Source organism: Nannospalax galili, unplaced genomic scaffold (assembly GCF_000622305.1).
Source record: "Nannospalax galili isolate Female #2095 unplaced genomic scaffold, S.galili_v1.0 scaffold204, whole genome shotgun sequence".
In the NCBI taxonomy this organism is placed as follows: Eukaryota; Metazoa; Chordata; class Mammalia; order Rodentia; family Spalacidae; genus Nannospalax; species Nannospalax galili.
Window position 1 is genome coordinate 974,805 of NW_008350959.1, and position 14,255 is coordinate 989,059.

The 14,255-nt window shown below is 38.8% G+C and overlaps 1 protein-coding gene across 1 annotated transcript in view; it reads right to left on the bottom strand.

Annotated features, from left to right (window-relative positions):
• Aplf (aprataxin and PNKP like factor) overlaps window positions 1-14,255 on the bottom strand; it is a 127,293-nt gene that overhangs the window by 95,207 nt on the left and 17,831 nt on the right. Inside the window, 1 exon segment of the mRNA XM_029553528.1 lies at window positions 11,468-11,539. Within this exon segment, the coding sequence (XP_029409388.1) occupies window positions 11,468-11,539 (72 nt within the window).

Genomic DNA, 14,255 nt, shown 5'->3' on the forward strand with positions numbered 1-14,255 from the left:
TAAACTAGGAGTATAGAATGGCGGGGGGGGATATGGAAGTGTGAATGTGGCTTATGGAGTCCCTGCGCGGAGAGCTGCGCTATAGACTTACCCCAAGAGGCCTGAGGATAGTAGTCAACAATCAGCATTCTTAACCACTGAGCCATCTCTCCAGCCCTTCCCTCTGGTTTTTTACTAGCTAGGCATGATTTCTCTCTCTTCTCTCTCCCCCATCTAAGCCTCCCACCATGCCCTCCCCATTTAAAGTAGCCTCATTTTCCTCATTTCTCCCTTAATACTGGTCTCCTATAGTCCCACCTCTCTTAAACTCCTTTCCCTTTATCCCTATACCTCCTTGTATAGCCCTTCCTCCCCCATCTCATTTAAATACTCCCATTTTATCCATTTCTCCCTTAGTAACACCTGTCTCCTACTGTTCTTCTCTCTCAGGTTCCTTCTTTCCATTTACCTTTCTGGCTCCTTTGATTCTCCAGGTTCCTGTAGTTACATCAGGATACATACTCACATATAAGGATTTGGTGCTAGGATCCGCAAATATGAGTGAACATATGTCGTTCGTTTTTCTCAGACTGTGTTACTTCACTTAGTATAACATTTCCGGTTCTATTGATTTACCTGTAGATTTCACAATTTTGTCTTTACTGCTTAGGACTCCATTGTGTAAATGAACCACATTTTCATCATTCACTTGTCAGTTGAGGGACACTTAGGTTGCTTCCATGACTCAGCTATTGTGAAAAGAGCACAAAGGTTGCTTCCATCTCTCAGCTATGTTTGAGAACAATGTTTGGATCCTTCGCCCATTTTTAATTGGGTTGCTTGTTTTCCTGGTTCTTGTTTTTTGAGTTCTTTATATATTCTGGATATCAAAACTCTGCCAGGTGTGTCGCAGGTGAAGATTTTCTTCCACTCTGTGGGTTTTCTCTTCACTTTCTTGACTGTTTCTTTTGCTATACAGAAGCTTTTTAGTTTAATGAGGTCCCACTTGTCAACTACTGACCTTAATTCCTGTGTAACTTGTAGGTTACTGTGAATATTTTCTTCTAACACCTTGAAAGCTTCGAGTTTCACATTGAGCTCTTTGATCCATCTGGAGTTGACTTTTGTGCAAGGTGAAAAATAAGGATCTAGTTTCATTCTTCTACATGTGGAGATCCAGTTTTGCCAGCACCATTTGCTGAAGATGCTATCTTTTCTCCACTGTGTGTTCTTGGCCCCTTTGTCAAATATCAGGTGGCTGAAACTGCATGTACTCATGCTTGGGTCTTCAATCTATTTCACTGATCTATGGGTCTGTTTTTGTGCCAGTACCATGCTGGTTTTATAGCTATAGCTCTGTAATATAGTTTGAGATCTGGTATAGAAATCCCACCCCCACCTCCCCAGCATTGCTCTTTGTACTCGGGGTTGTTTTGGCTATTCAGGGTCTTCTGGGCATCCATATGAAATTTAGGACTTTTTTTTCTAATTCTGTGATGCATGTCAGGGGGATTTCGATTGGAATCTATATACTGCTTTTGGTAGGATGGTCATTTTCACAAAATTAACTCTTCCAATCCATGAGCATGAGAGGTCCTTCCATATTCTGATGTCTTCCTCAATCTCTTTCTTTAAAGATTTAAATTTTTCATTGTAGAGATCTCTGATGTCTATGGTCAGGTTTATTCCAAGATTTTTTTTTTCTGAGACTATTATGAAAGGTAGGGCTTCTATGTACTCTTTCTCTGACTACTTGTTATTGGTATACAGAAAGGTTTCTGAATTTTGTAATCTGCCAATTTACTGAAGTGTTAATCATTTCTAGGAGATTTCTGGTGGAATTTTTGGGATCTCTTAGGTATAATATATCATCTGCAAAAAGGGATACTTTGACTTTTTTTCTAATTGGCACTCCTTTAACTTCCTCTTCTTGTGTTATTGCTCTAGAAAGAGTTTCAAACACTATATTAAAAAGATACGGTGATAGTGGACAGCCCTGTCTGTTTCCTAGTTTTAATAGGAATGCTTCCAGTTTTTTTCCATTTAGAATGATGTTGGCCATGGGTTTATTGTATATAGCTTTAATTATGTTGAGGTATGTTCCCTCCAGTCCAACTCAATGTAGGACTTTTAACATAAATGCATGTTGAATTTTGTCCAAGGTCTTTTCTACATCTATTGAGATGACCATGAGATTTTTGTCTCCAAGTTCATCTACATGACTTATGACATTTATTGACTTACATATTTTGAACCGTCTCTGCATCTCTGGAATAAAACCGACTTGATCATGGTGGATGATCATTTTGATGTGTGGCTATATGCTGTTTATTGAATTTTTTTGCATCTGTGTTTATTAAGGATATGAGTCTATATCTTTTTTGGCTGTATCTTTTCATGGTTTTGGTATTAACAGTCATCCTGGCTTCATTTCTATCTTTTTGGAAAACTTAAGTAGTATTAGTTGTAGATCTTCTGTAAATGTCTGGTAGATTTCTGTGACTCTACCTGGGCCTGGGCTTATTTTAGTCAGGATGTTTTGTATTACTGTTTTTATTTCCTTATATGTTATGGGTCTGTTAAAACTCAAGATTTCTTCTTGGTTTAGCTTTGGTGATTTGCATTATTTTGGATATCCATCTATTTCTTTCAGGTTTTCAAATTTAACAGAGTATAGGTTTTTTTTTTTAAGTATTCCCTTATAATATTCTAAATCTTTTTGTTGTGTGTTCTGATGTTTTCCCTTTCTCTGATTTTGTTGATTTGGAGTTGCTTTTTTTCTTTTGATTAACTGGGCTAAGAGTCTGTCTATCTTGTTTACCTTTTTTCAAAGAACCAGCTCTTAGATTTATTGATTCCTTGTATTGCTTTCCTTGTTTCTATTTCATTAATTTATACTCTGACTTTTCTTAATTCTTCTCATCTTCTGGGTTTGGGTTTCATTTGTTGCCTTTCCAGAATCTTGAGTTGCAATGTAAGTCATTTATTTATGCTCCTTCTGATTTTTTAATGGAGGCACTTAGGACTATAAACTTCCCTCATAGTACTACTTTTAAAGTATCCCAGAAGTTTTGTTGTGTTGTATTGTCCTTTTCATTTAATTCCAGAATACTTTTATTTCTTTTTTAATTTCTCCTTTGATCTACTCATCATTTAGGAGTGTGTTGCTTAATTTCCATAAGATCATGTAGTTACTAGGGCTTCTTTCAATGTTGATTTTAAGTTTTATTGCATTGTGGCCTGATAGAATGCATGGAATCATTTCAATATTTTTGTATTTGTTGAGGGTTTTTCCCCCCAGAATGTAGTCAATTTTTGAGAACATTCCATGGGGTCCTGAATAGAAAGTATATTCTTTGGTGCTGGTGTGGAATATTTGGTAGATGTCTGTTAGGTATGGTATTGTTTAATTCTGACATCTCTCTGTTTATTCTTTGTCCAGTTGACCTAAGGGAGAGAGTGGTATATTGAAATACCCTACTATTGCTGAGTTGGGATTAATCTGTGTCTTAAAGTCCTGTAGTACTGTTTTTATGAAATTTGGTGCAATACATGTTCAGAGTTTGGTGTATATGTATTCATGTTTGTAATATCTTCTGGGTCATTTGTTCATTTGACCAGAATGAAGTGACCCTCTATCTCTTCTGGTTAGTTTTAGTTTGAAGTCTGTTTTCTCAGATATTAGAATTACAGCTCCTGCTTGCTTCTTAGTTCCATTTGCATGGAATATTCTTTTTCATCCTTTCACCTTAAGGCAGTGCCTGTCCTTGAAGGTGAGATGGGTTTCTTGCAGACAACAAAAAAGGATGAATTTTTTTCTTAATCCATTCAATTAGCCTGTGTCTTTTGACTGGTGAGTTCAGTCAATTGATATTTAAAGATATTATTGAAAGGTGTATATTGGTGCCATCATTTTAATTTCTGTTTGCATTCTTAGTCTAACTCTGTGTTTCCACAATTATACCTTCGTTTAGTTTCTTTCTGTTACACCTGGGATATAGTTGTTCCTTTCTTCAGCTCTTTGTATTGCTTCAAGTATTCTCTGAAGGGCTGGTTTTGTGGATAAGTATTCTTTCAGCCTATTCATGTCCTGGAAGATTTTTCTTTCCCTGCAACTGTAATCTTTGCTGGGTAAAATATCCTGGGTTGGCACCTGTGGTCATTTAGAACTGGCAATACTTTGGTCCAGACTCTTCTGACTTTTATAGTTTGCACTGAAAAGTCAGCTGTAATTCTGATGGGCTTTCCTTTATATGTGACTTGTTTTTCTTTTGCAGCTTTTAGTATTCTTTCTTTGTTCTGTCCATTTAGTGGTTTTGCTATGATATGCCACAGGAAATTTCTTTTCTGGTCCTGTCTATTTGATGTTCTATGTGCTTCTTGTATTTGTATGGGCATGTCTTTCCTTAATTTTGGGAAATGTTCTACAATCCTGTTGAAGATCTGGTCAATACCATTAACCTGAAATTCTTCTCCTTCCTCTATACTTATTATGTGTAAATTTGGTCTTTTATGGTGTCCTATAATTCCTGCATATTGCATTCCTGTGTTTTAATTTTTCATACTCTTTGCTTGAGTGGTCCAATTCTTCAGCTTTATTGTTCAGTCTTGATATTCTGCTTTCCATTTCATTCATTCTAGCAGTGGGACTTTCTCCTGTTGTTTCAAATTGGCTTATTGAGTGTTTCACTTCCTTCTTCATTTCACCCTGAGTTTTCTTCAATCTTTCTATCTTTATTGTAAACTCAGAAGTTTATCCCTATCTTCTTTTAATTCTTTGATTTGTTTGTGTGTGTTCTTTAAATTCATTGAATTCATCGAATTCTTTGATCATGTGATTTATGATTGTTCTTTTAAATTCTGTATCCTGGGTTATCTCTTGGGGGTTGTCATTGTAGAACTTTTCTATAGGACTGGTGGTGCTTAGTGGGGACATATTATTTGAGTTTTTCATATTTTTTTTTCATTGTGATTTTTTGCATGGATTTTTTTAAATGTTTGTGGTTCTGGTATGAAACCCAAGCCTTCCTTTATTGAGTTGAAGTCTGACTCTGTTTGTATTACTGAATACCTTTGTTGTTTTATTCTTGGAAATGAAAAGTTGGTTGGTCTAGGCTTCAGGTTCTCTCTTTAGACTTTATATTGGAGGGACCAGATGGCTCTAGTCCAGCTACTCCAGAGGCCCAAATTAGGGGTCAATCAGATACTCTCAGGTTTCCTCCTAAGGTCTGGGCCCCTACTACACAGCAGGCACAGCACAATTTGGGAAGTTCACTAGGCAGGCACCCTCAGGCAGTCTACAAAGGTCTGGACCCCTACTAAAAGGCAGAAAAGCCTAGCCTACAAGCAGTAGGACAGGCTGAAGGTGGTCCCAGTTTAAGGAGGTGGGCATGGTATGATTTTGGAAGCTCACCACTATGCCAGAGGCTGGATTCAGGCAGTCTGTAAAGGTCTGGGCCTATAGTTTTTTCTTAGAATTATTAAAGATTGCAAGAGTGATCCAAAAGGGGACCCTTTATTTTCAGGTATTTTTTTCCTTTGATAGAAAACTTTTCAGGAGTTAAAGACTATTATAGATTTTTATCAATATTTCACAAGTCTAGTCATAACTTCATTAGAACAACAACAACTCAGGAATTTTGTGGAATGCAAAAACATAATCATCAATATACAAAAACACAACATACAAAGGTATATTCTAAGTATCAACTCTAAGAAAACTTGCAATTTATATATAGTTATAGACAACACTAAGGAAACAACTTGCAATTTATAGAATTTCTGTCTACATCATCCAAGAACTAAAATAAGAAACTTTTCACCAAATGAATAAAAAGTACTGTCAGCAATGAATTTGCCCTGAGGACATGACCAGTCATTGGTAACACAGTTCTCTATAGAGAACTTCACCAGTTTTCCTTCATAGTGCTATCTCCTCCTCCACATATTACATCTAAATAATATAGAAGGAAACTAACCCAAATATGAGTGCATACAACTCCAGTCACCTGATATTTGATGAAGGTGTCAAGAACACACACTGGAGGAAAGAGCATCTTCAACAAATGGTGCTGGTAAAATTAGATCTCCACATGTAGAAGAATAAAATTAGACCTATACCTATCACTCTGTACAAAAGTCACCTCCAAATGTCAAAGATCTCAATGTGAAGCCTAAAACTGTTAGAAGAATATATATGCAGTGCCCTACAAGATATAGGTGCAGGAAAGGACTTTCTAAAGCCGACATCAGCCACTCAGGAATAAACATCAATCCACAAATGAGACCTCATTAAACTAAAAAGCTTCTGTACAGCAAAGGACACAATCAATTGAGTGAAGAGGAAGTCCACAGAGTGGGAGGAAATTCTTCACCAGCTATACAATCGACAGAGGATTAATGTCCAGAATATACAAAAAACTCAAAAAACAAGTAAAAAAATAAATGATGTAATTAAAAAACGGGCTATGGATCTGAACAGAGAGCTATCATTCAACATCCTTAGTAATTAGGGAATTGCAAATCATACCCCCTTTAAGATGTCATCTAACCCCAGTCAGAATGGCTACGATTAAGACAGAAAATGACACCAAATGCTGGGGGGATGCAGGGAAAGGGGAACCCTCGCCCACTGGTAGTAGGATTGCAAACTGGTGCAACCACTCTGGAAATCAGTGAGGAGAACCTTAAAAAACTAAAAATAAAACTACTATATGATCCAGTCATATACCATTCCCTGGTATATACCCAACAGACTTATCCTACTATAGAGATATTCACACAGCTATGTTTGTTGCTGCTCTTTTCACAACAGTTAAGAGATGGAAGCAACCTAAATGTTCTGAACTGAGGGATGGATAATGAAAATGTGGTGCATTTACACAATGGAGTTCTACTCAGCAGTAAAGAAAGATGAAATAATGAAATTTGCAGGTACATGAATAGAACTAGAAGCTTGATATACTAAATGAAGAAACACAGACTCAGAAAAACAAGCAACATATATTGTCTTTCATCTGTGGATCTTGGCTCCAAATCCCTAGATGTAAGTATATATCTTGATATAACTGCAGGATCCAGGAAAATGGAAATGAACCATGAGGCTAAAGAGAAGGAGCTTGAGAGAGGGACACAGCCCTCAGGCTGCTGAGATTGTGCAGGTCCCTATCCCCAGCATTCCACTGCCTTCTTTGGTTATGCAGTCCAAGGACCCATGAGTACTGCTATACACCTGCTGGTTCCTTTACTGAGTTCCCCAGTCCCAGCCTTCCCTACCCTCCCCCACCTCCCACCCAGCACCCAAGCATCTTAGATCCTACAGCTTCCTGCACTTCCTATACCTGCGAGTTTCCCCTAGACCTGTGAGAACCCTGGCCTATTTCCACCACCCCACTCCCCCAGGCCTTGTGGGGTTGCATGGCCTCTGCAGTGGCCCAGCTTGGTCAGTTGTAGAAAACTTCCCCTGCCCTTGCAGACATCCACACACTCCCAGGCATGGCTGGGGTTGTACACCCAGTACATCATCGCAGACAGATCCAGTCAAGAGTTACCTTAGTACCTTTTCTTTGTTACATCAAACTGGAACTGCCCTGTCCCTCCAATCAAAACTCAACACAGACCTGTCTGCCAACACATTCCCATAGCAGCCACTCAGTTCGCCTGCTGCTCCAGGACACACAGTCTGTCCTGGAACCTCAGACTCAGAACACATTCCCAGGTACACTGTACCAACTTCTTATCCCCATTCACACATCAACACAAAGTGGCCCCAGGACTGAACACCAAGCACCACTCAGCTGTGCCAAAACCTGACAAGTGTGGGTAACAGCAACAAAGATAAAAACATCCATTCAAACGTGCGATCACCTACCCAACCCATAAGAAGCACCACTGACACAACTCCAGGTGCCCAAGTCCTGTTGCAAGAACACAAGATGAAAAGCCAAGACAGTAAGTCTCTTCCAGAAATCAACACCCCAATCATAATGCTTCCTGAGAAAGGCAGCCCTAGCTGATGCCTAAGACCATGATTTCAAAACAGCAATTATAAATATGTTTAAGAACTCAACAAAAAATATGTATAGAATACTGAAGACCATGAAAACAAAGCTAAATGAAATAACTAAAACAAGTCATGACATGAAGCTATAATTCAGTAAAGAGAGAATATCTGAAGAAAAGCCAAACTGAAATAAAGCAAATGTGCACAACCAACAAGAGCTGTAAGTATTAATCAAGACTGGGCTGAAGAGATGGCTCAGTGGGTGGAGGCCCTCGTTGCCAAGCCTAATAACCTGAGTTCAATTCCAAGGATCCACGTAACAAGAGAGAACTGACTCCTGCAAGTTGTCCTCTGACCTCTACACATGTGCAAACATACACATGCATGCACACACACACATGTAAAATAAATGAAAAAGTATCAATACTTTGTAAGTGGAATAAAAATTACTATTAGTTTGTTGATTTCTGCATATGTAACTATCAGTAGGATTTTATTATTAAAAACACAATCCAGAAAAATCTACGAACCTACTGTAAGAACTGATTAAGTCTGGAAAAAAAAATCCCAGCATGAACATGGAAGGTGGGCCCTAGCTGAGGAGCTGCTAGTAACTGATAACTGCTGGGAGAGGGACAGTTAGTTTTCTTTAACATTGTTTCCCCTGCTAGGTCCAGTGGATGGCCACATACCCAAGAGTATATGGGCAGCACAAATTGGACTCAGTGGTTCTTAAAAGGGGTGGAAGAGGGGTTGGAGAGACAGCTCAGTGCTTAAGCGCACTTGTTGCTCTTGCAGAGGACCTGGGTTTGGTCACCAGTACCTACATGGTGACTCACAACCATCTGTTAACTACAGTTCCAGGGAATCTGACTCTGTATTTTGGCCTTTTGGGGCAGTGCATGCACATGGTACACTTACACATAAGCAAACCACTCATACACATAAAATAAAAATAAAATCTTAGGAAAAAAATAGAGTACAAAAAGTTGGGTGGTGAGGAAAGGGTGGATGGACCTGGAAAGAGCTGGGATAGGAGGGATGAATATGATCCAAACACAGCATGTGAAATTCTCCAAGAACTAACTTTAAAAAACAGAAATCCAATCATCAAGGACTACTTAAAGGGTCTGCTGATGAAACAATACAGTATTAATATAAGCTCCTCCTTTTGTTATCATGGATTACAGAGCAGTCAATATAAATCCTGCAAAATATAAGTGCTGTCCCAAATCTTTCACTGGGAGATCAGGTATATTATTACCCAGCATTGCTATTCTGAACACAGTCAAGTTAAACATATCATGTCCTGTCAGAAATAGGAATGGAAGTCCGCTTTATCCTTTTCCTTTATTCTTTGCCAAGGCAGTTCATTAGAAAGATGTGAGAAACTGAGTACTGGAAAGTAACATACTCTTATAAAAGTCCATGAGGTACCCACTCCCAGAAATATGTAACACAGTTCTCACCTCAGCGACTCATGCATCCAACCATGTTGAAACCTAGTGTGATCTAAGCATTAAAGTAAATACTAGAGACATAAAGGTTGGTTGGATTTTCTGTATTCAATAAGTTTAAGACCCAGTAAATGTCATCTAAGAAAAAGAAGACAGAAGATCTAGAGATAAATAACTGCTGATGAATAAAGAGCTCCCTAGGGCACTGACTAAAGATACTGACATATCAAGGTACTCAGTGTATTAGTTACTTTTCTGTTGCTGTGATAAAACACCATGAACAAGGCAGCTTATAGAAGGAAGAGTTTATTAAGCTTACGGTTCCAGAGGAATAGGAGCCCATCGTGGCAGGGAGTTATGGTGGCAGACATGGCCAGAACAGAAAGCTGAAAGCACACATCTTCAAGGTCAGACAGGAAGCTCAGAGACAAGCTGGAAGTGGGACAAAGCTATGAACTCTTAAAGCCCACCCTCAGTGATGTGCTTCCTCCAGCAAGGCTACACCTCCTAAACTTTGACAAACAGTGCCACCAACTGGGGCCAAGTGTCTGAACACTTGGAGCTTATAAGAGACATTTCTCATTCACACCACTAGACTCAGTACAGAATGAGAATGAAACAAAACTAAAAATAGTATTCATTCCAGGTTGAAATGGTAAATCTAGCTCTACGTAAAAATTGTGCCAGTACCTGAACTAGAAGGACACTATGGCAGCAGTTCAATAAAGGGTAGTAAAAGGAAGTAGTATCTGTGTAAGATGAGATGACTACGCATACCATAGGCAGAAGTGCATGAACAATGGCATCAGAGTGGGGCTGTAGCTCAGAGGTAGAGCACAAGGCCTAAAAATATTGAAAACTAGTAAATTTAGCTCCATGCTAATTATTTTACCACCAAATAAACTATTTCAAAGTGAATGAACCCCACAGACATACTTCATTCTCCCATACAACAGAGTCTGAAAATGACAAGGAATGACCGTGAAGTCTCCAAAACTTCCCTGCAAAGCACCAATACTTCCGACTCTAAAGCAAATAATTAAAATTATTATTCTAAAGGGAATGCTTCAAATTTAAATTATTTTCAAAATAATGAAATTGAATAAATTCTCAAATTTAGAAATATTCAGCTCTGGGGCTGGAGAGATGGCTCAGCATTTAAGAACACTGACTGTTCCTGCAGAAGACCCGGGTTCAATTCCCAGCACCTGCATGGCAGCTAACAACTGTCTGTAACTCCAGTTTCAGGGGATCCGACAGCCTCTTCTGTCCTCTGCAGGCATTGCATGACACGGGTGCACTTACCTACATGCAGGCAATACATGCATACACATAATTTTTTTTTTTTAAAGAAATAGTCAGCTCTACACAAAGAGGCATAGAAATTTGTTGATACAATGTTGTAACACTGAAGTGACTACTTACTACCCTATCTCTCCCCGTAAAATCACCCACTAAATAGAGGCATTCTTGTGTTTCTGAGTGTGTGTGTGCACGCATTCCCTTGCAGAAGCCAGTAGAGGATGTCAGAGGTCTTCATCTACCTCTTTCTTCCCTACTCGCTCACGGCACCTGGAGCTCACCATTTTTTGGCTAGGCTAACTGACCAGCAAGCTGCAGGGATGCTATTCTGCTCCCCTTCACACTAGAGTTACAGGCACTGGTAGCCAGGCCTGCTTTTGAGTGTATGCTTGAGATCAGAACTCAGGTTCTTGTACTGCATAGCACTAACCATCTCCCCATCCCAAGTTACAGGTATTCTTATGGAAATTATTTGAAATATCCAGTTATAAACAAAATTACAATGTATACAGAGACAGGAAGTCATCTTCCATTAACTTTAACTATTCAAATGTAGCTTTGTCCTAAGGAGAAGTACAGTTTAATATTTAGATACTTACCTTAGAAGTATGAGAAGAATACATTCTGACATGAATTACGTATTTTCATAAACTTAGTACAGGCACCCCTAGTCAGGCACTCAAAGGGTGAGAGACAAAGGGTTAAAATAAACCAATAACATACTTACTGGTTTGATTTGAAGCTGATTACCCAGCACCTCAAGAATGGCATGTCTTCTAGATACTCTCTTGTCTGTTATCTGCAAGGGGAAAAAATTCAAATAGAGCAGCCTCCTTAAAAAGAGAGCAAACAGCTTATCCAAAGACCTCCCAAGCCCCACCATCTCAGCTCTCAGGCCTGCTTTGTTCACTAGGATATGTGCAAGGCCTAGACCTTCAAGCTCTCCCAGACCTGCAGTGATTAATGCATCTCTCAGTTCTCACAAGAGAAGCATCCTTCTGCAGCAGATGGTGATTAACAGAGACCCATAAGTAGTCAACATGCAGAGAATGAGACTTCAGAATGATTATCCCCAAATATGATACCTATATCAAACTTCTGTCTCCCAAGGCTCAGGGATCATTGTGGAAGAGGGGGCAGAAATACTCTAAGAGCCAGAGGTGGTGAATGACCACAAGGAAACAGTTTTCTAAACAGCTGGGAACTTACTCAAAGGATTCACAGCAATGGTGACAACATGTTCAACTACCACCTAAGCTCAAGCCAGACAAAATCCTTGTGCAGATGTGGGGAGGTGGGTAAGAAACCCCATCCCTACCTGAGGAACTAATGGCAACCAACAGCTGCTGGTTTTTTTCTAAAAAAAGAGTCAGTCTTTTTTTAAAGGATGTGACTCCCAATAGGTTAACTAGGCTTCAGTAGATGGACTTACACCGAAGGGCATTTCAGGACACAAATTTCGATAGGCCATATATTAATTAATTAATTCACACACATAGTAGAGTACATGAAATTGGGGAGGGGTGGTGATAGGGGAGGGGATCTAAATAACTATCGAAATATAGAAAAAAAGATAAAACAGGTAAGCAAACAAAACCCTTATCAATGCTTATGAAATCATTAGGCTAGATATTAAATATATTATTCATTCAACAGCTACATACCAAAATGACTGCACTCCTTTAACAACGCAGAGAGGAGAAGACCTACCCAAAGTCACTGAAAAGTAAATGACCGCCAAGACAAGGTTGGGATCTACAGAGCCCCAAATTCTTCCCATTTCTAATCATGAAGCATACCAAGAGAGGATTCTTATCAATAAAAACTATCAAATGAGAAATATATATTCAATATGTACTGATACATTATTCATTAGCATGTTCTAAATGTAAGCGGTAAATGTAAAGGGCCGAGGTTAGGCAGACACAGATCAATAAAACCTGCATTTAGGTTCTGGAGCCATGCATGGCGGCTAAAAACAATAAACAAAAAACCTGGGAGAAGGGAAATAGCCCACACCAAATATTTGCAGTGAAGAAGAAATCAGCATCTATTTTTCAGTATATTAACTTTCTTTTTAAAAAAATAATTTATTGAGAATTTCATACATGCGTATAGGGTGTTTTGATCAAATCCATGCCCACTCCCTCCCCTCCAACTCTTCCCATGTCTCCCCATCACATTTTTCTGATAACTTCATATACTCTTCCTTCTTTTTTTTTTTTTAAATGGGGCTTTCTGCTTCTCTAACATTACCCCCTCTGAAGCAGTAACCCTAAAATCTTTTAAGGATTAGATAAGAGCTCCCAAATACTTTAGACATTTTTGGCCTTTGGAATGGATTCTGTTTTGGCCAACTAGCACCATCATTTATGCATACCACAGTTCAAACACTGCTTACATTATAAAAGCTGAAAATTGATAGGCAGGCTCCAATTCCTTCACCAAAGATCCCAGGACTAGCTCCCTAAACCAGACTAACTAAACACCCTAGCATAGATCCCTAAGTCCATCCCAAGGCAGTCCCCCCACCAACAACTTCCCAGCCTCTGGATCAGGCAGACAGACCTACTCAGCCAGGACTCTGGCCAGTCTACTACCCTGCAAGAACTTGAAATGCTCACCAATTTATCTTCCATACCTGAAAAAGTAACTAAGCTACATAAACAATATTAACAGAAACAAAATTAAAGAAAAACAGAGTAGAAGTTACTGTTGGACACATAAGTGACAAAGAGCATCCCTATGCCCAAATGGCAAAGCAAAAACACAAGCAATATGAAAAATGAGAAAAATATGCCCCCCAAACCCATGAGTCCTACAGGAGTACAGAGCAACGAGAGCCACCCTGAAGAACCCCAGAATGCAGAATTTAAACAATCATGAACGTGATCAAAGAACTTCAAGAAAACACAAACAACTCAACTCAAAGAGGAAAGGCATAAACTTATGATGGAAGCCCAAGAATATACAAATATGCAGTTTAATGAAATATCAAAAACATTCATAACTTGAAAAGTGAATTCACTGAAGGGATAGGAATAGTGAAGAAAACCCAAATGGAAAGGAACACCAGACTGAAAGACTCAATAAACAAAGTAGAAACAACAGGAGAAAGTCTCACAAGCAGAATGAATGAAATGGAAAACAGAACATCAAGATTGGAGGATAAAGTTGAAGACCTGGACTCTTTAAGCAAAGGTTATGGAAAATTTGAAAAAAACACAGGAATGGAATACTCATGAAATGTGGGACAACATGAAGTGACCAAATCTATGTATTATAAGCATACAGGAAGGAGAAGAATCTCAAGCCAATGGCATTGAACATATCGCAATAGGATCACAGAAGACAATGTCCCTAAATTAAGGAAAGATATACCTATAGAGATTCAAGAAGCACAGAGAACACCATTAAGACATAATCAGAACAGACAGTTCCCGTGACATATCATAGCAAAATCATTAAATGCACAGAACAAAGAGAAGGTACTGAAAGCTGCTAGAGAAAAACAA